The following is a 21,257-nucleotide window of genomic DNA, read 5'->3' on the forward strand; positions in this document are numbered from 1 at the left end:
GAAAAAGCTATGTGTGTTAACTGTAGGGGTACCCATGGTGCTTGAAATCAGAAGTGTCCGGTGAGAGAAAGGCAGGTTGAGCAATGAAGAATAGTAGAGGAAAAGAGGTACAGGGCAAGGGATCCTAAGAGGCTCCATGTGAGTAGGCAGAGGCCAATAGAGAGTGATAGAAATAACGTGTTTCAGTAAGGTTGGCTTCTTAGCGTTCAAAGACATGGTTATCAACTGTATCTCAGAAATTGAACATAAATAACAGAAAATAGATGTTGCGGTGGCAGCTGCAGAGAAGTACTTCGGTGTACAAGATTTTATTGCAGAGGAGTTACAAGGTGTGTTGAATGATAGCGTCCCGTCTTCCCAGGCTGCCGGCCTGGTGTAGGATCAGATAGGCCCAAGTAGTGCAATAGTGGTGAGGTTTTAATAGGTGTAGAGTTAAGGCGTCTGCATGTTTCCCAGCTGAAACAGTTTGGTAGAGTTTGTGCTTATATTATGACATTTTCTGACTTTTTTTAGTTTTGGACTTCCGTGATGTTTTTTTCCGGCTGTTTAGGCAGACAACATTTTTTCTTGAGGCAAGTGATTGGTCAACACTAGGGATTCTCCAATAAAGTCTTTGTTGTCATTCAAAGAGACAAAGTTTTCATGCTATTTTTTTTTATTGAAAAATACTGCACCAAACATCTTAGTTAGATGTAAAATGTGTGACTAGGCTCTTTTAAGCAAAAATGTCAAAATGAATGACCGATTTCTTGTGTTATCTTAGATTAATTCTGTCAATTTTGAGGAACTGTATACTGGCTATAGCATCTCTTTTTTTAAGCAAAGGTCTTTTAAGGGAGTATGGGAGCATACTCCTTTGGTTCAGCTAATGTTAGTCCGAGTTCAGCTAGGTGCCAGCAGGCTGACGCATTTAGTTGGTAGGGCTTTTATTTAAAAACAATTCTGTCCTCTTTTTGTCACAAAGTGTAATGAATTCCAGAACAGTAGGCAGAAACACAGGGTAAGATAAGAGAAATACTGGCCTCACACTCCAGTACAGTAGGTGGCAGTGTACATTTGTGTACATTTGGTTACGATCCGCCAATTCATATTTGTAGAAGAAGGAAGCCCTGACAAAACCTCCCAGATTCCCGCAGACAGCGATTGTTCCCATGTTCTAATCATGTTTACTTTGTAACAATGTGTTTGGTTTTATTAACGGGTATTTGAGACGATAATGCTGGATGGTGGTCGCAGTCATGCGGTTCACACGGGACATTTGCAGGCTGCTGGGGCTTGGGAGCGGTAAGAAATCTCCACTTTTTCCCAACTCTTCGAACTTTCCTCCATAGTCGGCAAACACTTCACACCCTGGTTCGAACCTGGCCTGTATCACAACCGGCCGTGATCGGGAGTCACATAGAGGGGAGGGTTTGGCCGGGGTAGAACGTTATTGTAAAGTAAGAATTTGTTCTTAACCGACTTGCGTAGTTCAATAAAGGTTCAATTACAAAATAATATTTCGCCTTGGAACTATGATATTAAAAATGTCAGGGAGTGTTTGTAACGTGCCAAATTACACGGGAAGAATAGCTACTTTGTAACAAAGTTCGGCTCTTTTGCTGCTTGTTGATGATTAGAAGTTGAAATGCATTAAAAATAATAGGGTTTACACATGCCTGTCCACCTAGCCTTTTTTGCTACATTGGTCTAATGTGGTGGTCGACCGAGCGAAGGGGCAACTCTCACAGTGGTAAATGTTGGTTTGATTCGATATTCGGACCTTCAAACTTCAATAGCTGGCGAACGGTCTGAGCTACATACCTCCGGGCTGGCTCTTTATGAAGGAATACAGGTGTACAACATTGCACAGGATTTATTTTCCCGATTTTGACCCGAGTTAAATAATCTCACACAGCAACGTTGTAGGCAGCCTCGAGCACTGTCAATGCAACTAGTTAGGGACCGTCAATAAAGTGCATTCTCACAATATTACATTTTCAATAGCTGTTTCACCATGTGACTTAGCAACCTAATTTTAAACATTCCCTTATTCCTTACATAGAGGCAAGTTGCACAACTTTTTAGTTCTCAAATATTCATACATTTGTATTTATACAAAATCACTTAAAATTCAATAGCTCTTTGACCATGTGACCTAGACAACACAAACCAACTTTGGAATGTTCACAGGGTAGGGACACATTGCATACCCTTTGGTTTTCCCATTTAAGTGCATATATCAATATTTGAAAATGCAACATTTCAATAGCTCTTCAAGCATGTGACTTAGCAACCTAATGTCAACTGTCCATTATTCGTTATATAGAAAGGCATGTTGCACACCCTTTAGTTTCCTCATAAAATGATTCCTACATAAAAAAATATATATTATAAATACAGCACTTAAAATTCAATAGCTACTTGATTACATGACATAGGCACCTTAAAACAACTTTGTATTGTTTACAGGATAAGGGCACACATCGCACAGCCATGGATTTCCCATAAAGCACCCAACTCTGACTCCCTCAGTTCCACACACCAATAAGACGTTGTGCTCTGCAAAGTTGAACCGCCAGGTTTTGTGTGTTCTCAAGTGTTGTGTTGAACAGTTTGTCAGATTGTCACCTCTTACCTGGACTACTGCAACACTCCTCTCTATAGCCTCCCTGTCAACCCTCTTCAATGTGTTCAGAATTCTGTTCAGTGCTCACCCTGAAAGGTACATCTTTTGGTGTTGCCGTTACGGCTCAATATTTTTTCAGGCATTCTGATGGGGAAGGGCAAAATATGGTGTTCTCCCTCCTCTGGGTCCTTATCTAATGTTATGGTATAAAGTAAGACTGTTGACCATTGGACTTTATGCTACCTTTCACTATTGTGCACGTTGTCTCAAAGGTTTAATAGCATTCACACTCGTTGTTGGTTTCTCTATCCTTGAATCCTTCATTTTACACCAATGGAAACTTCCCTACAACCACACCAAAACCTGGGAAAATATCACATCCACTCCAACTCCTATGCTCACCTACAAATCTCTCAATTTCCTGGTTCTTTCTTACCTCTGACATGCTTCCCACCTAAATCCCCTGTCACTCACTCTACTCATCTGACTCTGGCTTATCACCCCCAACACCAGACTCATGGCCAATGGGGACCTGCAGTGCCTTGAGCTCTGCTTCACTCCTCTGAAACTCCTGGACCATTCATCACACCATTTGCATATTTAAATCCAGACTCACAAAACAGTGCCTTTGGAAAGTATTCAGGCCCCTTTACTTTTTCCACAGTTTGTTAGGTTACAGCCTTATTCTAAAATATATATTTTTACCTCAATCAATCTACTCACAGTACCCCATAATGACAAACTGAAATATCACATTTACATAAGTATTCAGACCATTTACTTAGTACCTCGTTGAAATACCTTTGGCTGCCATTTACAGCCTTGAGTCTTGGGTTGTACACTTGTATTTGGGGAGTTTCTCATATTCTTCTCTGCAGATCCTCTTAAGCTCTGTCAGGTTGTATGGGGAGTGTCGTAGCACAGCTATTTTCAGGTATTTCCAGAGATGTTAGATCGGGTTGAAGTCCGGGCTCTGGTTGGGCCACTCAAGGACATTCAGAGACTTGTCCCGCAGACACTCCTGTGTTGTCTTTGCTGTGTGCTTAGGGTCGTTGACCTGTTGGAAGGTGAACCTTCGCCCCAGTCTGAGAAGCAGGTTTTCATCAACAAGCTCTCTATACGTTGCTCTGTTTCTTTGCCTCAATCCTGACTAGTCTCCCAGTCCCTGCTGCTGAAGAACATCCCCACAGCATGATGCTGCCACCCATGCTTCACCGTAGGGAGGGTGCCAGGTTTTCTCCAAAAGTGATGCCTGGCATTCAGGCCAAGGAGTTCAATCTTGGTTTCATCAGACCAGAGAATCTTGTTTTTCATGTTCCATGCGGGCTGTCATGTGCCTTTTACTGAGGAGTGGCTTCCGTCTTGCCGCTCTACCATAAAGGCCTGATTGGTGGAGTGCTGCAGAGATGGTTGTCTTTCTGGAAGGTTCTCCCATCGCCACATATGAACTCTGGAGGAACTCTGTCAGTGACCATTGGGTTCTTGGTCGCCTCCTTGGCTCAGTTTGGCCAGGCGGCCAGCTCTAGGAAGAGTCTTGGTGGTTTCAAACTTCTTCCATATAAGAATGATGGAGGCCACTGTGTTCTTGGCGACCTTCAATGCTGCAGAATTTTTTTGGTCCCCTTCCTCACACAATCCTGTCTCGGAGCTCTACGGATAATTCCTTTGACATCATGGCTTGGTTTTTGGTCTGAAATGCACTGTCAACAGTGGGACCTTATATAGACGACAGGTGTGTGCATTTCCAGGCAATTGAATTTATCAAAGGTGGACTAAAATAAAGTTGTAGAAACATCTCAAGGATGATCAATGGAAACAGGATGTACCTGAGCTCATTTTTGAGTCTCAAAGCAAAGGGTCTGAATACTTATGTAAATAAGGTATTTCTGTTTTAATAATAAAATAAAAAAAATGCTTTAAAGCTGTTTTCACTGACATTATTGGGTATTGTGTGTAGATTGCTGAGGATAAAAAAAGTAATCCATTTTAGAATAAGGCTGTAATTTGGTAAAAGTCAAGGGGTCTGAATACTTTCCGAAGCACTGTATGTTACCCTCCACCCAGTCTCCCATTCCTTGCAAGAACCCAACAAATATATATTTCTCCTCTGCTAGCCTCTATACACTGGCTTCCTGCTAGAGATGATTTTCAAGGTTTTACTGTTAAATGAACTTATTCCTACTTATCTCTGATTTTAGTCTTGCCCTACATAATGTACCTACACGTACACTACGCTCACAAAAAGCAGGCCTTCTTATTGTCCCTAATTTCAAAGGAAACAGCTGGAGGCTGGACTTTCTCCTGTAGGCTGCCTCTTTTATGGAATGGTCTGCTGATCCATGTGAGAGAAGCAGACTCGAACCTCAACCTTTGAGTATTTACTGAAGACTCATCTCTTAAGTAGGTCCTATGATTGAGTTGCTCAGGGGTGCTAAGGTGGACGTCAAGGCACTGGCAAGAGGAACCACCCTTGCGGTCTGCCTGGCCAGCTCTCCACTCTCTCCTGGGATTCTCTGCCCCTATTACGGTGACCGAGTCACTGGCCTGCTCACATACTCCCATGTCGCCCCTATAAGGGCGTATTACTGCATGCCAGGCTTTGTTCACTATACTATACTTCCTTATGTGGGTTGAGTCACTGACATAATCTTCCTGTCTGGTTTTGCGCACCTTAAGGCTAGTGCGTGGGGGAGAATTTCCTGGGCTATACTCGATCTTGTCTCATGGTAGTAAGTTAGTGATCTGCTGATTTCCCTTGAGTTGTGGGGGCTGTGCTTTGGCAAAGTGGTGTGGTGTTTAACCTGCCTGATTGGACCTTTTTCGGAAGTCATTTTTAACAGCGCCACAGTGTTGCCCAATCCCCAGTATCCATTATGCAATAGCCTATGTGCCGGTGGGCTAGGGTCAGTCTGTTCCTCTGGTGTACTGTGCAATCTTAGAGGACAATCGAAGTGAGCATGCCCATCTGTTTCTCCTTACACACATTGATTGATGTTGTTGTACATTTCTCTTTCTTGGTAGAGCACAGTTTTTACCTAGCACCAAATGTAGTTCACCTATAGGGACAAACAGAAGTAGACTATGTTCTACTTAGCACTTTTTCTCTAAGAGTATACATCAATAATTCCCTCTCATTTGCCGTTCAGTATGTTGCAGGAATTATGTAATTTGTCAGTTTGTCAAATGTTTTGTTGAATTTAATATTTAAATCCAATTTCTAGTGGTTTATTGCTCTTTCAAGTCCTTCCGTAGTTTGATAATGAAAGGCATTGTGGTTAATCTCTTCTATTACTCTGACTCCATTGACTCCTGAAGTTTAATGTTGTGGTGATAAATGTGTCCTATGATTTCACCGGCGGGAATAGATAGGGTTGATGGTACAAGCAGGGAGCCCGGTCAAAATCGAGTTGCAGTAGTCCAGACGGGAGATGACAAGTGCCTGGATTTGGACCTGCATCGCTTCCTGTGTGAGGCAGGGTCGTACTCTATGGATGCTGTAGAGCACATATGTCAGAGTCAAGGCCCGCGGGCCACATCCGGCCCGCAAGAAGGTTTTTTACGGCCCCTGGGATGATCTTGATTTATTATTAGAACCGGCCCGCAGCAAGCCGGCAGCCCGCAGATCTTTTACACGCACCAATACTACATTTCCCACAATGCAAAGGTGACGCACCGAGCAGTAGGCTGCTTCATTTCAATATTTATTGGCACAGCAGTCGTCAGCATCACAGTAAAATTAACTTTCAGATACCCATCAAAAATGGCAAAACGGAAGGTGGATACTGAGAACCGGGGGTTTCAAACAAGGTGGGAGTCGGAGTATATGTTCACGAAGGTAGCTGGAAAACCTGTGTGTCTTCTGTGTGGAGAAAGTGTGGCGGTACTGAAAGAGTATAATCTGAGACGACATTATGAAACGAAACACGCGGACAAAAACAAGAATATGGACATGGAACAAAGGCTACAAAAGGCAGAGGAATTAAAACGAGGCCTCAAATCTCGACAGGCTCTGTTCAAAAAAGCCAAATCACAAGGCCAGGCTGCTGTCAAGGCCAGTTTTATTTTGGCAGAAGAGATCGCTAAATCAGCCCGGCCATTTACGGAGGGGGATTTCATCAAAAACTGCATGATTAAAGTTTGTGACGAAGTTTGCCCAGAAAAAAGGCAACTCTTTTTAAATGTGAGTCTGAGCAGAAACACCATTGCCGAGAGAGTAGACCAGTTGTCCATCAATCTAAAAGAGCAGCTTGTGAAAAAGGGAAAAGATTTTATTGCATATTCCTTGGCTGTGGATGAGAGCACCGACATTTCTGACATTGCCCAGTTGTCAATTTTCATCCGCGGAGTGGACTCCAACCTAAGCGTGACAGAGGAGTTTTTGGCTTTACGTCCTATGCATGGCACAACTACGGGGCATGATTTGTATGAAGAGGTGTCAAGATGTGTAAATGAGATGGAGCTGCCTTGGGAAAAACTCGTGGGTTTGACAACCGACGGAGCACCTGCGATGTGTGGACACAGGAGCGGACTGGTGGCGAAGATACGGGAAAAGATGCAAGAGGAAAACGCGACAGGTGAGCTGACAGCTTATCATTGTATCATACACCAGGAAGCGTTGTGCGGTAAAGCCTTGAAAATGGAGCATGTAATGAGCATCATCACGCGCACAGTTAACTTTATCAGAGCCAAAGGTTTGAATCACCGCCAGTTCAAGGCATTTCTGACGGAGTTAGAAACGGAGCATGGTGATTTGCCTTATCACACAGAGGTGCGATGGCTAAGCCAGGGAAAGGTGCTTCAAAGATGTTTCGAGCTTCGTGAGATTTGTCTGTTCTTGGACAGCAAAGGGAAAGACACAACACAACTCCGAGACGAAATGTTTCTGTGTGAAATGGCTTTTCTGTGTGACATTACGAGTCATCTGAATGCAATAAACTTGCAGCTGCAGGGTCGGGATCGTGTCATCTCTGATATGTACAGTACAGTGAAGGCATTTAAAACCAAACTGACTCTGTGGGAGACGCAGATGCGGAAAGAAAATTTGAGCCACTTTCCCAGCTGCCAGACCATGAAAGAGAAGCTCTCTACCAGTGCGTTCCCGAGCACACAGTTGGCTGATAAAATAGGTATGCTTGCCGCTGACTTTCGACGCCGATTTGCTGACTTTGAAGCACAAAAAAGCAGGTTGGAACTGCTCGGTAACCCATTTGCTGTTGACGTGGAAAGCTCACCACCAAACCTCCAAATGGAGTTGATTGACCTCCAATGCAATGATGCACTGAGGGCAAAATATGCGGCAGTGGGTGCTGCGGAGTTCGCCCGTTTCCTCCCCGGCACAATGCCCCAGCTGCGCATCCAGGCTGCTCAAACGTTGTCTATGTTTGGCAGCACATACCTGTGTGAACAACTGTTTTCTTTGATGAACCTGAACAAAACATCACACAGAAGTCGACTTACTGCTGAACACCTCCACTCAATTCTGAGGATTTCTTCAGCTCAGAGCCTTACCCCGAACATTGATGAACTTGTGGAAAAGATGGGACACCACCAAGTATCACCCTCAACCTCAAACAAGTGAACATTACTGTGCAATCACATATTTAGAGTTTTTACTCAGTTCAAGTTTAAAAGTTAAAATTTTATATTTGTTTTCACTGCATGTTACTTCTCCTTAAACAAAGTGTTGTTTTTGATTAATAGATTTTTGCACTTTATTTTTTTGTATTTCAATCCAATTATATTTTAAAAATATTTCAGTTGAGTGGATGATAGAAAATTGCTATTGATTTTTCTTTGAAGTAAATTTAGCCCACTTTTGCTAAAATAGAAAATATAGTCTACTGATGGTGCCTTGAATACCGGTTTCTTTCATTTAATGTTCATGTTATGGGGATATTTATATAAAGGAAATTTGTCTTTTGTGTCTGTTGAAAATTAAAGATTACTGACAGAGCCATAAGAAAATATTGCTTTATTTATCTGATCATATTGTAATATATTTGTTAGGTTTTCAGTAGGTTCAATTAGGTTCACTAGACTATATGCGTCATTTAAAAATGTTTCAATGAACATTCGAACAGTCCGGCCCTCGTCTTGTAGCTGATTTTTTTATTTGGCCCTCCGTCCATTTGACTTTGACACCCCTGCTGTAGAGCATGAACCTGCAGGAGTGAGTCACTGCTTTGATGTTTTCAGAGAACGACAGCGTGTTGTCCAGGGTCACAACAAGGTTCTTTGGGAAGGGGACACTGTGGAGAGGTCTTGGTTCTGGCAGGCCTTACCCGGGAGGAAGAGCAGTTCTGTCTTGTTGGACTTGAGGTGGTGGACTGACATCCAAGCTAAAATATCTGTCAGGCACTCAGAGATGCATGTCACCACCTACACTACTGTTCAAAAGTTTGGGTCACTTCTTGTTTTTTAAATATTTTTTTTTGTCAATTAAATTAACATCAAATTGATCAGATACAGTGTAGACATTGTTAATGTTGTAAATTACTATTGAGCTGGGAGCTGCTTTTTAAAAAATAATTAAAAAAATAATATATGGAATATCTACATAGGTGTACAGAGGCCCATTATCAGAAACATCACTCCTGTGTTCCAACGGCACATTGTTAGCTAATCCAAGTTTATCATTTGCAAAGGCTAATTGATCATTAGAAAACCCTTTTTGCAATTATATTAGCACAGCTGAAAACTGTTCTGATTTAAGACGCAATAAAACTGGCCTTCTTTAGGCTAGTTGAGTATCTGGAGCATCAGCATTTGTGGATTTGATTACAGGCTCAAAATGGCCAGAAACAAAGAACTTTCTTCTGAAACTCGTCAGTCTATTCTTGTTCTGAGAAATGAAGGCTATTCCATGCGAGAAATGAAGGCTATTCCATGCGAGAAATTGCCAATAAACTGAAGAGCTGGTACAACGCTATGTACTAATCCCTTCACAGAACATCGCAAACTGTCGCTAACCAGAATAGAAAGAGTGGAAGGCCCTGGTGTTCAACTGAGCAAGAGGACAACTACATTAGTGTCTAGTTTGAGAAACTGATGCCTCACAAGTTCTCAACTGGCAGCTTCATTAAATAGTACCCGCAAAACACCAGTCTCAACCTCAACAGTGAAGAGGCGACTCCGAGATGCTGGCCATCTAGGCAGAGTTGCAAAGAAAAAGCTAAGACTGGCCAATCAAATGTTTATTTTTTTAAAGATTGGCGAAAGAACACACACTGGGCAGAGAAAGATTGGAGTGTTATGGACAGACTAATCTAAGTTTGCGGTGTTCGGACCACAAAGAAGAACATTGAGATGCAGAAAAAAATGAAAATATGATGGAGTGCTTGATGCCATCTGTCAAGCATGGTAGAGGCAATGTGATGATTTGGGGGTGCTTAGGTGGTGGTAAAGTGGGAGATTTGTACAAGGTTAAAGGGCCTTCCTTCAAGATCCAAGATCCAATTGGCTTCAAGGAGCCAATTTCCTCCAACTGGACAAGGACCCAAAGTACAGCTCCAAACTATGCAATAACTATTTAGGGAAGTAGCAGTCAGCTGGTATTCTGTCTATAATGGAGTGGCCAGCACAGTCACCAGATCTCAACCCTATTGAGCTGTTGTGGGAGCAGCTTGACCGTATGGTACGTAAGAAGTGCCCATCAAGCCAATCCAACTTGCTTCAGGAAGCATGGGGTGAAATTGCTTCAGATTACCTCAACAAATTGACAACGAGTGCCAAAGGTCTGCAAGGCTGTGATTGCTGCAAATTGAGTATTCTTTGACAAAAGCAAAGTTTGAAGGACACTTTCAATTAAAAATCATTATTTATAACCATGTCAACGTCTTGACTATTTCCCATACATTTTGCAACTCGTGCAGAGCCTTTCATGGAAAACAAGTACTTTTCTAAGTGACCCCAAACTTTTAAACGGTAGTGTAGGTGTCAGAAGGGTGGGAAAGAGAAAAGTATGCAGATGACACTCAACTAGCAATAGGAGAGACCATTTTGAGGGTATGATGGAGCTGAGTGATTTGGTGAGGGCCTAGAACCGAGCCCTGGGAGACAACAGTAGTGAGTGCGGTGCAGTGACAGATTTTCTCCACGTCACCTGGTAGGAGCGAACTGCAGGTTAGGGTGCAATCCAAGAGTGTGCAGAGCCTGAGACGCCCAGTCCCTGAGCGGGTTTAGTTTATTTTTTTATTTTTACAGGGACAGTGCACATTAATCAACGTTTCAGTAAAAGTGCCGGTTTTAGCCAGCCGGCTAATTTTCAACCGCAGTCCCTGGGCAGGTTATTAAAAACAATTACAATATAGACAATAGCAGCATAGAACAAGCAAGACATAGCAACATAGGACAAGCAAGACATAGCATACAGACAGAGCAACATAGGACAAGCAAGACGTAGCATACAGACAGAGCAACATAAAACAAAAAGCAGCAAGACAAAATTCATAAAAGCAACAAAGTGTTTCCACACCTCACAAGCTACAGACAACAGAGGGATAGTTCTAGGGTGGAGAGGAGGATCTGATGTTTCACTGTGTTGAAAGCAGTGAATAGATTTAGGATGATGAGAACAGAGGGTCAGCTTTGGTAGTGAGGAGAGCCTCTGTGACACAGAGGAGAGCAGTCTTGGTTGAGTGACCCTTGATGCTTGACTGGTTAGGGTCAAGAAAATTGTTCTGAGCGTGATAGCGATAGAGTTGGTCAGACAGCATGCTCAAGTTTTTTGTGTAAGGATACTGGTTTATATTTGGATGTTGGAGTGGTCGAATGTTGGTTTCTTGAGGAGGGGAGTGACTGGACGTTTTGAAGTTAGAGGGGATGCAGACAGTGGTTAGTTGAGGGAAGTGAGGAATGGGAGGAGGGGACGGAGTTGAGCGGGCAGGTTGTCGGACGGCTTCTTTCAAGGTAAGAAGACGATAAAGTTGTACATTTTTCATAGAACTATCCCTTTAAATGTCTGCAAGGGGCCCAAACAGACTACAATATTAGCCGTATTATGCCACGATTTTGCCGTCCCATGTTCACGTTTTGGGCATATTCTTAGGTCGTAAACTATTGTCGGACGTCTTTGCTCATTCACTGTGACGGGATCTAGGTCTGCCAATTTAAGAGCCCCTACGTGTGGTTGTAGGCTCCGACAAAGTGTATTGTGGCTGGTCTTCTGAGCCGATCCCGGTGACTGACCAATAGGAACAGGGCCTGCACGGAGTATGCCTACCACAATAAGATTATTGTGACTTGTTAGGTTAATATAATAGTTAAATGTAAATGTTTAGATGCTTTGCAAGAAGAAGAATTTCCTTCATCTTGTTTACATGACACACCTGAATTCAGGATACCTGATGGGATTTTGGTACATGCAAACAATTGGCAATCAAAATAAATGTATACCACAGCGACCTTGTTGTTATTGGGAAGCCTGTTTTGATTCTGATTTCAAACCTGTACAGTTTATATGTGAATTAATGTGAAGATGCATACTTTCAGTTTTTCCAAACTCTCTTCACTCGGGCATAAGCATAGAGGGAGGCTTGCGCTGCTGGAGCTGGCACATGCGGAGATCAAATACACCTTTGCATTTGACACAGCCTACATCGGCTGACGTAGCCTCGCAAGCCAATCACTGAATGTGACGACCGTACTGAAGCAAATTGTACAGTCTGGCAGGTTTAAAAACATATACTTCTGTGTATTGATTTTAAGAAAGGCATTGGTGTTTATGGTTAGGTACAGTCGTCCAACGATTGTGCTTTTTTCGCAAATGCGCTTTTGTTAAATCATCCCCCAGCGTTGCATCGATTATATGCAACGCAGGACACGCTAGTTAAACTAGTAATATCATCAACCATGTCTAGTTAACTAGTGATTAGGATTGCTTTTTTATAAGATAAGTTTAATGCTAGCTAGCAACTTACCTTGGCTTCTACTGCATTCGCGTAACAGGTGGTCTCCTTGTGGAGTGCAACGAGAGGCAGGTGGTTATAGCGTTGGGCTTGTTAACTGCAAGGTTGTAAGATTGGATCCCCCGAGCTGACACGGTGTAAATCTGTCGTTCTATCCCTCAACGAGGCAGTTAACCCACCGTTCCTAGGCCGTCATTGAAAATAAGAATGTGTTCTTAATTGACTTGTCTAGTTAAATAAAGGTATACAAATAAATAAAAAATCGGCACCCCAAAATACTGATTTCTGATTTGTTATGAAAACCTGAAATCGGCCCTAATTAATCGGCCGATTAATTAGGGCCGATTTCAGGTTTTCATAACAAATCGGAAATCGGTTAATCGATTAATCGGTCGACCTCTACTTCAGACCTCCCCTCCCAGAACATTTTTGTTGACTTTGTCCATGTTCAGCAATTGTAGGGCTGTGACGGTCTTGGAATTTGAGGTTATGGTAATTCGACAGGCAAATGTACACTGTAACCGACGGAACAATTTTGTTTGCACACTTATTGACATGGATATGCTTCTTAATTAAACCTATTTGAAACGAGCCTTAACTTTGTTATTATCATGGAATTGCATTGTTATTACTTAAACAATAAATTAAGAAATGCCAGGTTGGAGAGGATCTATGGCATTTTCTTATTGACAACATTAACCCTTTCACACGTACCATCACACAGGTGTGATCATTCTACAGTGGTCCCTGAAGAGTACGATCACACCCGTGGGATTTAGAACGCTTATTTAGAACGGCAAGTTTCAAATGACGCAACAATTAGTATTTGAGTTGGCCACACTTTTTTTCAGGAACTATTTACCCAAACACAGTTCTTACAATGTTTTATGTCCAGAATGTGAGCAGTTTATTTTTGGATGCAATGTTCAGATATTCACAGAAGTATCTATAGCATAACACAATCATCCAAACCTAGCGCTAACTGAGGAAAGATTGACGCAACACAAGCGGTCATATTTGTGTAACTCTCGGCTGTCAAACTACAAAATGAATTAGCTAATATCAATTACTATTTATAATTAGTCACATCACGGGTGAGCTCACCATTGATCGATATAATTGAGTAAAACACTTTCTAGAAATCCAAATTAATCCGACCTTTAGTTTTAGCGCGCCACCATGGTTTTTTTCCTCACAGAAACCTAAGATAAGAGAAGGCGAGATGAGTTTGGTCTGTTTTATAGTATGCATTTTGAAGGGATGTGTCGTCCACCGTTATTCATATCCCACCATTCACTTCCTGAAGTTCTCAAAGAATTTGTGAACCCTTACTCACCTCATTTTGTTATATCATCTTTGGTCCGACAGACGATTACGTGAAACCCAGAATGCGTTGTATGACAACAAACATGGCTCCACACACAGCTGGAATTAGCTTAGCTCATCATAATCAGAACAACCTTCAAAAGTATTTTACACACACTTTACAATCTATTCAAGAATCGGAATACATGATTTATCACAGTTACTTGAAAATGTGAATAAGAAAGTAAATATAGCAATAATTACCACACAAAATAGTGTTAGAGATTTATTGATACAAATGGCGTGTGCCAGCAGTCAATCACGTAACCTCTCACTCTCACTCGGAGCCATTCAGTGTTGTTTATGTATGTAGCTAGTGAGCTAAGCTGTAGTATTAGCAATGTCTTTCAAAAAGGATATTCGTGGATATTCTGGATATTTAAAAAAATTCTGACAGTCTGAGTATGAAAGTCAGGAATCAGATACTGACAGTGACAGTCACAAGCTGCCCCCCCCCCAACCTTGAGAACCCTGAATCTGAGGACCCCTTGTCCACTGACAAAGTCCCAGTTCCCTTTGAAGATGCTGGTGGTGATGGAGGCAGACCGACAATGGATGAAGTACAGGAGTTCTGTGGTAGCTGGAAGTCTGACAGCCATTTCACACCTCCTGGCCCTGCTGTTTGCTTTGATGAGTCCCTGTCTGGAGTGCAACGCCCCTTGCCATTTCCATCTGAGGCAAAGTGCTTCAAGTTGTTTCTGACAGAGGAGCTGGTGGGAGACATAGTAGAGACCAATCGCTATGCCTTGGAGCTACAGGAGAAGAGAGAGCCAGGAGTGGGGGGGACAACTACAATTAGTGAAATGTATACCTTCCTGGTAACAGTCCTCATGGGGATAGTAAAGAACTCCCTAAAGAGAGAACTGGAGCACAGATCCTATGTTTGCAACTCCCTTCTTTGCCACCCTCTTTTTCCCAAGACCGCTTCCTAGTTCTGCTGTGATGACTGCATTTCATCAACAATGCTACTGCCATCCTAAATGAACCATTATACAAAATAAATGTTAACAACTGGCAGTGTAGTAGCATGACAAACAAGACATCCATGTCCTCTCCACTGTCCATAGAGCAACCATGTTGGCCACCGAGAAGAGGGAGAGAAAATCAAACCAGACTGCATGCTTGACTAACCTCAAAATGGGGGTGGTGGATAAGGCGGACATGATAAACAGCTTTGTGGAATGTACTCCGAAATTGACCAAGTGGTACAAGATGTTTTCCCAGGGTAGCTTCAAATTACAACAAGCCAATGCTTCTGACACAATTAGCATTGATTTACAGAGCTAATAGAAGAATGTAGCTAGCTACATAAGCACGATTGAATATAACACCATAAATGTTATGAAATGAGTAACGTTACCTCTGGTGTCCGCGGTTATAAGGAATATACACAAGTATTATGCTACAGTAGTAATGACATAACACGACATGCAGAAACTATTATAATGTAATAAGGCACTTACTTTGATAGAAACGCACACATTTCCAAAGTTGTTATTGGTAATAAAAACAACTACGACTGCTATGCAGGCAACAGATGGGAAATGTGCAGGCCAAGAGATGAGCAAATGTCTGCAGACTTGAACTGCACAAACAATTGGGAAGTGTTTGGGGAATTTTGTCCGGGTCAGAAATGTCAAAATGAATTTGTCCGTAAAAGTATAAATTACTACTTTTTATGTGAGTGAATGAATGAGGCGGGACACCACAATTCAAACTGTTCTTAGAAAGAAAGAAAAAAACTTGCTGGAAAATAATTTGAAATTGACAAGTTGAGAACAGCCTATAAATAAAAACAGGCTGCGTGCCTTGATTTGAGGGCAGTGTGGATTAAATGTACTGTTGGATAACAATCACATTCTGGAATGTTCTAACGTCACGTGCATAAAAAAAACTTGCACTGGGGGCGACCGTTCGAGATATTTGGAGCTCACGCATGAAAGGGTTAATGGAGTCAAAATAAAGACATGCCTACAATGTCCTTTTCTGCTGGCTTTCCTGCATTTAAAAAAAAAATTCAATACACAACCTATTTCGATGCACGAAACCATTCAAACGAAATCTCATGGGTTTTCTCCCACTTTATCAAAAGTATTCGCATACGGTCACAAACCCTGCTGCTGAGGTCATTTGATGGCATTGGCATGAACTCAGCAAAAAATGAAACGTCCTCTCACTGTCAAAATCTGTCAATCAAAAGTATCAGTCAGTGTCTGGTGTGGCCACCAGGTGCATGAGGTACTGTAGTGCATCTCTTCCTCATGGACTGCACCAGATTTGCCAGTTCTTGCTGTGAGATGTTACCCCACTCTTCCACCAAGGCACCTTTAAGTTCTCAGACATTTCTGGGGGGAATGGCCCTAGCCCTCACCCTCCGATCCACCAGGTCCCAGATGTGCTCAATGGGATTGAGATCCGTGCTCTTCGCTGGCCATGGCAGAACACTGACATTCCTGTCTTGCAGGAAATCATGCACAGAACAAGCAGTATGGCTGGTGGCATTGTCATGCTGTAGTGTCATGTTAGGATGAGCCTGCAGGAAGGGTATCACATGAGGGAGGAGGATGTCTTCCCTGTAACGCACAGCATTGAGATTGCCTGCTATGACGACAAGCTCAGTCTGATGATGCTGTGACACACCGCCCCAGACCATGATGGACCCTCTACCTCCAAATCCGATCCCGCTCCACAGTACAGGCCTCAGTGTAACGCTCATTCCTTTGACGATAAACGCGAATCCGACCATCACCCCTGGTGTGACAAAACCGCCCTCATGAGGACAATTTTTACCAGTCCTGTCTGGTCCAGCACAGTGGGTTTGTGCCCATAGGCGACATTGTTGGTGATGTCTGGTGAGGACCTGCCTTACAACAGGCCTACATGCCCTCAGTCCAGCCTATTGCGGACAGTCTGAGCACTGACGGATGGATTGTGCGTTCCTGGTCTAACTCGGGCAGTTGTTGCCATCCTGTACCTGTCCCGCAGGTGGGATGTTCGGCTGTACCGATCCTGTGCAGGTGTTACATGTGGTCTGCCACTGCTAGGATGATCAGCTGTATGTCTTGTCTCCCTGTAGCGCTGTCTTAATCATTTCACAGTACGGATATTGCAATTTATTGCCCCAGCCACAACTGCTGTAAGCTGTTAGTGTCTTAACGACCGTTCCACAGGTGCATGTTCATTAATTGTTTATGGTTCATTGAACAAGCATGGGAAACTGTGTTTAAACCCTTTACAATGAAGATCTGAAATTATTTGGATTTTTACGAATTCTTTGAAAGACAGGGTCCTGTGATTCTTAAGAAATGGATTCCAGACAGGCTACTTTAAGAAACTTTCTGAATGGACAAATAGGCCTATAGAAAGAATCAGTGAACTATTATTTGAATGGATGTTAAGAAAAACAGACTTCATTGACTTACTGTGTGAGGTGAAGAGAACTTAATGGCAAGTCCAGCTTATTAGTGGTGGTGAGTTGAACCCCCTCTGTTCTCATCTTAAATCTATCCACAGACATCCCCAAATGCACTTCAGACCTTTTTTTGTATTGAGCTAATTAAGTTGACTTGTTTTGTGTTGATGCATTTTCTGGGTAAGCTAAATCAAGATCATTTCTATTGTTTTAAGATACTCCTGACTTGTTTCAAGCCTGTTTTATGTTAAAGTCAGCAAAATGTTCTGCCAGTGCACTAAAATAATTTGTCTTGGTAAGACATCAATGCATTCTAATGGTAAGTGGTATCTAGGTAAGATTTTAAAAAATTGCAGTGTGGGCACTTTTCTACATTTTGCATGAAGCAGACCAGGTACTTTTATGCGTGCTCAGGTGCACGCTCTGTCAACAATTTAACAGGACAGAGAAAAGTCTTTACTATGGATTAAATGACATGATATGCTATTTCATAAAATACATTCTCTAATATTACCTGATTAAACAAATTATGTAAATGTAATTAACTAGGAAGTCAGGGCAACACGGAATAATGTTTATGGAGCTGTTGTCTTCCGAATAAACTCTTAAAGACCTGGTAATCTTTTATATCAATAGCAGTCAATTATTAATCGTCACCTTATTCAGTCTGTCTTATCTTCACGAACACTGGCTAACAAGTTGAATCAGCAATACAACATTTGGTTTAATTATTTATTTACTAAATACCTAAATAATCACACAGAATGACATACACAAGATGGATCATACATTGATTAATAATTGTCATACAAGAAAACTACTAGAAAGTGTACCCTCAGGCCTGGAGGGAAGCAAAACTCATTCCGCTACTTAAGAATAATAAAGGCCCCTTTACTGGTTCAAATAGCCAACCGATCAGCCTGTTACCAACCCTTAGTAGTAAACTTTTGGAACATTTTTTTGACCAGTTACAAAATAGTTACCTGTAACAGAACACATAGGGTGTTCTTCACTGCGCCATTTGTGAGGCCCACAAACATGCTTCTTTGACCTTTAGAATAAGGGATTGTCAGCTCTATTCATTGCAATTCTATATAAAACATTTCACAACATTTGCCTGCTGAACATATCCTTTTTTCCCCTTCTCTGCTATGCTGACTTGTGGGAGCGGAGGCGTGTCTCTGAAAGCTCCTCAGATATGCTGTTTTCACTAGAGAATGACCAATGGTCGGCCGAGCTGATATAGTGGGCCGACATTGGCCCTTTTTCTAGTCTATCTGCTATCGGTCGACTTTGCCGATAGTCACTCTACATAGCAAAACTGCTGCTATGGCAGCTGCTACTCACCGCCTGAACCAAGTGCACTGCACAATGCAGAGGAATGTTTAGCTGGGAAAATGAGCAGCAGCAAGCTAGCTCATTCTCCAACAGAAAGGTGCAGTATAGAGAAACGGATGAAATGACAGTGACCCAAATCAAACTTCTGTTGCAAGTTCGAGTTTAAGTCACTAATAACGAGGCTTGTGTCGACGTTCCTGACATGCATGCAATATGCAGATGGCTATGTTCCCTGTTAGCAAAGATTAGGATAATTAACTTTTTAATCTGTGGTATTAACTAGCTAGCTTTATTAGCTACTACTGTATGCTATCTAGCGGGCTAGGATAACATGGTGCTAAGTTATCAGATGGGAGATAATTGCAAATATAGCTAGCATTAACTGGTTATCATTTTGAAAATGCACCATTTTTGGCAACGAGCCATCTGACTTGTGTAACCAGAGTTTCTAAATATTTTTGGTGTAACATATTTACTGGTGTGCTCATCTAACAAGCCACAATCGTATCTGTAAATTGACAGTTTATAGTCGAATTAGATTGTCATAATAGGAAAGAATTAAGTGTGTTTAAAATGCCTAAAATAAAGGTTGGCAATAGGTTTAGCTACCTAAGAATCTGCCTGCATGTTTATGGACCAAGAAAGCTTTAGATCAGTGCCTGTGCCTTCTCACTTCTCAAACTATGTGCAGATTTGAGTCATTCAGACACATATTAGATATTGTGCACATTTATGGCTTGGTAGCAAATGTCATCGCCATTGAGCTAGTTATCTAGTAGCAGTAAACTGCAGCCAGCAAGTGATATGATTGATGAAGAGATATGTGAAAGGGAGCGGTATTACAACCTCGCTCTATCAAATCATAGCAGTAGGATAAAGTTACAACCCGCCCATTTCTTGACAAATAGCTGAACTAGACAATTGAGTCGTTAAAAAAATATATATAAAAAAATATAATTTGTCCTGGCAGCTGAGTTTTTTTTAATTTTTTTTTTTAGAGGTGTCCTGACAGCTTAAAACATTGTTACTTGTTTCATAAGCATCCGTGATCACATTGTGATGTTACATTGAACCATTTGCATTGAATTGATTTTATATTTTCAAACTAACAGCAGTCCCTAAATGATGTTAATATGTCCCAAATGAAAGGCAAACCGATTGTCATCTGTAGCACCAGATTAGCCAAAATAAGCTCAATAACGTAATGCGTGCACACTCTCCTACTGAATATCCATTCACCTGTGTTGTTAGTATGCCATCTTAATTTACCCAGTTTATCAAGAGATTGATTGTTCAAATAAAATTATTACCATTAGGTTGGTTAAAAACAAAGTCAAATTTGTTTGATTTAAAAATATATATGTTTTGTCTGTCTCTGGCAAATTTTGTCATCAACATTTTCTAATTTAATATTGAATATCTGCCTAAAATATCGACCAACTGCCTCCTTGACCCCCAAAAATCGTCATCGGCCCTAAAAAAGTTCATATCAGTCGTTTTCACACACGGCTCATTAGTCCACTGAGATCAACATGGGGCATGGTGTCACAGCCAGGCTATCACTGAAAAGCTAACTGAAAGCCCTGCAAAGTTTATTCCTGTGTAAGGTTATCTTATCAAGGACATGTTTCTAAACCAGTCATATGTCCACCTCTTGATTGCCATTTCACTTCTTTTGAATGCCCTCGTTTTGGTCGTCTATTGTTCTCATCAGAATTCAGAGCTTGTTTGAAATGTAAAAATAGAAAAGATTGACTCTGGTTTGCTTAAGGCACGCTTCGACAGTAAAAACAAAAACGGTTCTCCTTCTGCATAAGGAAGTGTTCAGTCATAAGACTTCTGTGTGTGACTGACTGACATGAATCAGACCTCAGTGAAGCCGTGACCTCGTACAAACCTTTATTTGACTGACCTTTCACTGTTCAGATGTTGAAGTTAGCCTGGTTTCTAACCTAATCGATGTCTGGTGTAGAGAATGGGTTATCTTTGAGCATGTAATGTACAAATAGAACCCTTATGTACTACTTAATGTATGTTGTGCTTTTTACCCAGAAACCTCCAGTGCTCAGCACCAGGAGGAGATGGAATGTGGAGCAGTGACCTCTGAGCCCACCGACATCACACAGGTAAGGTAATGATGTCACACTGTCCAAGGTAAGGACATGTTACACTGAAGGACAATGGGCTGTATGTTTGACAGTGTTCGGTGCATTGTGGTCTTGAAGTTTGGCTAAAAGTATGTGGACAACACTTCAAATTAGTGGATTCGGCTATTTCAGCTACAACTGTTGCTGACAGGTGTATAAAATCGAGCACACCACTATGCAATCTCCGTAGACCAGGGCAGTAGAATGGGCTTTCTGAAGAGCTCCGTGACTTTCAACGTGGCAACGTCATAGGAGGCCACCTTTCCAACAAGTCTGTTCGTCAAATTTCTTCCCTGCTAGTGTTGCCCCAGTCAACTGTAAGTCAAATCAAATTGTATTCGTCACATGCACTGAATACAACAGCTGTAGACCTTACAGTAAAATGCTTACTTACAAGCCCTTACCAACAACACACAGTTAAGAAAAATAGGTTTTAAGTAAAAAATAAGAAATAAAGGTAACAAATAATTAAAGAGCAGCAG

The 21,257-nt window shown here is 41.8% G+C and overlaps 1 protein-coding gene across 3 annotated transcripts in view; it reads left to right on the top strand.

Annotated features, from left to right (window-relative positions):
• The first annotated feature begins 1,089 nt into the window (after positions 1-1,089).
• zgc:123010 (RRM_SF domain-containing protein) overlaps positions 1,090-21,257 on the top strand; it is a 48,641-nt gene continuing 28,473 nt past the window's right edge. Inside the window, exons 1-2 of one of the 3 annotated variants that reach the window (XM_021580868.2) lie at positions 1,090-1,284; positions 20,681-20,754. In XM_021580868.2, coding sequence (XP_021436543.2) covers positions 1,224-1,284; positions 20,681-20,754 — 135 coding nt within the window. In that variant the 5' untranslated portion in view covers positions 1,090-1,223. The remainder of the gene's footprint in view (positions 1,285-20,680; positions 20,755-21,257) is intronic. The other 2 variants (XM_021580866.2, XM_021580869.2) reach the window with 2 other exon arrangements.

The sequence above is a fragment of the Oncorhynchus mykiss genome, chromosome 23, assembly GCF_013265735.2.
Source record: "Oncorhynchus mykiss isolate Arlee chromosome 23, USDA_OmykA_1.1, whole genome shotgun sequence".
Classification (NCBI taxonomy): domain Eukaryota; kingdom Metazoa; phylum Chordata; class Actinopteri; order Salmoniformes; family Salmonidae; genus Oncorhynchus; species Oncorhynchus mykiss.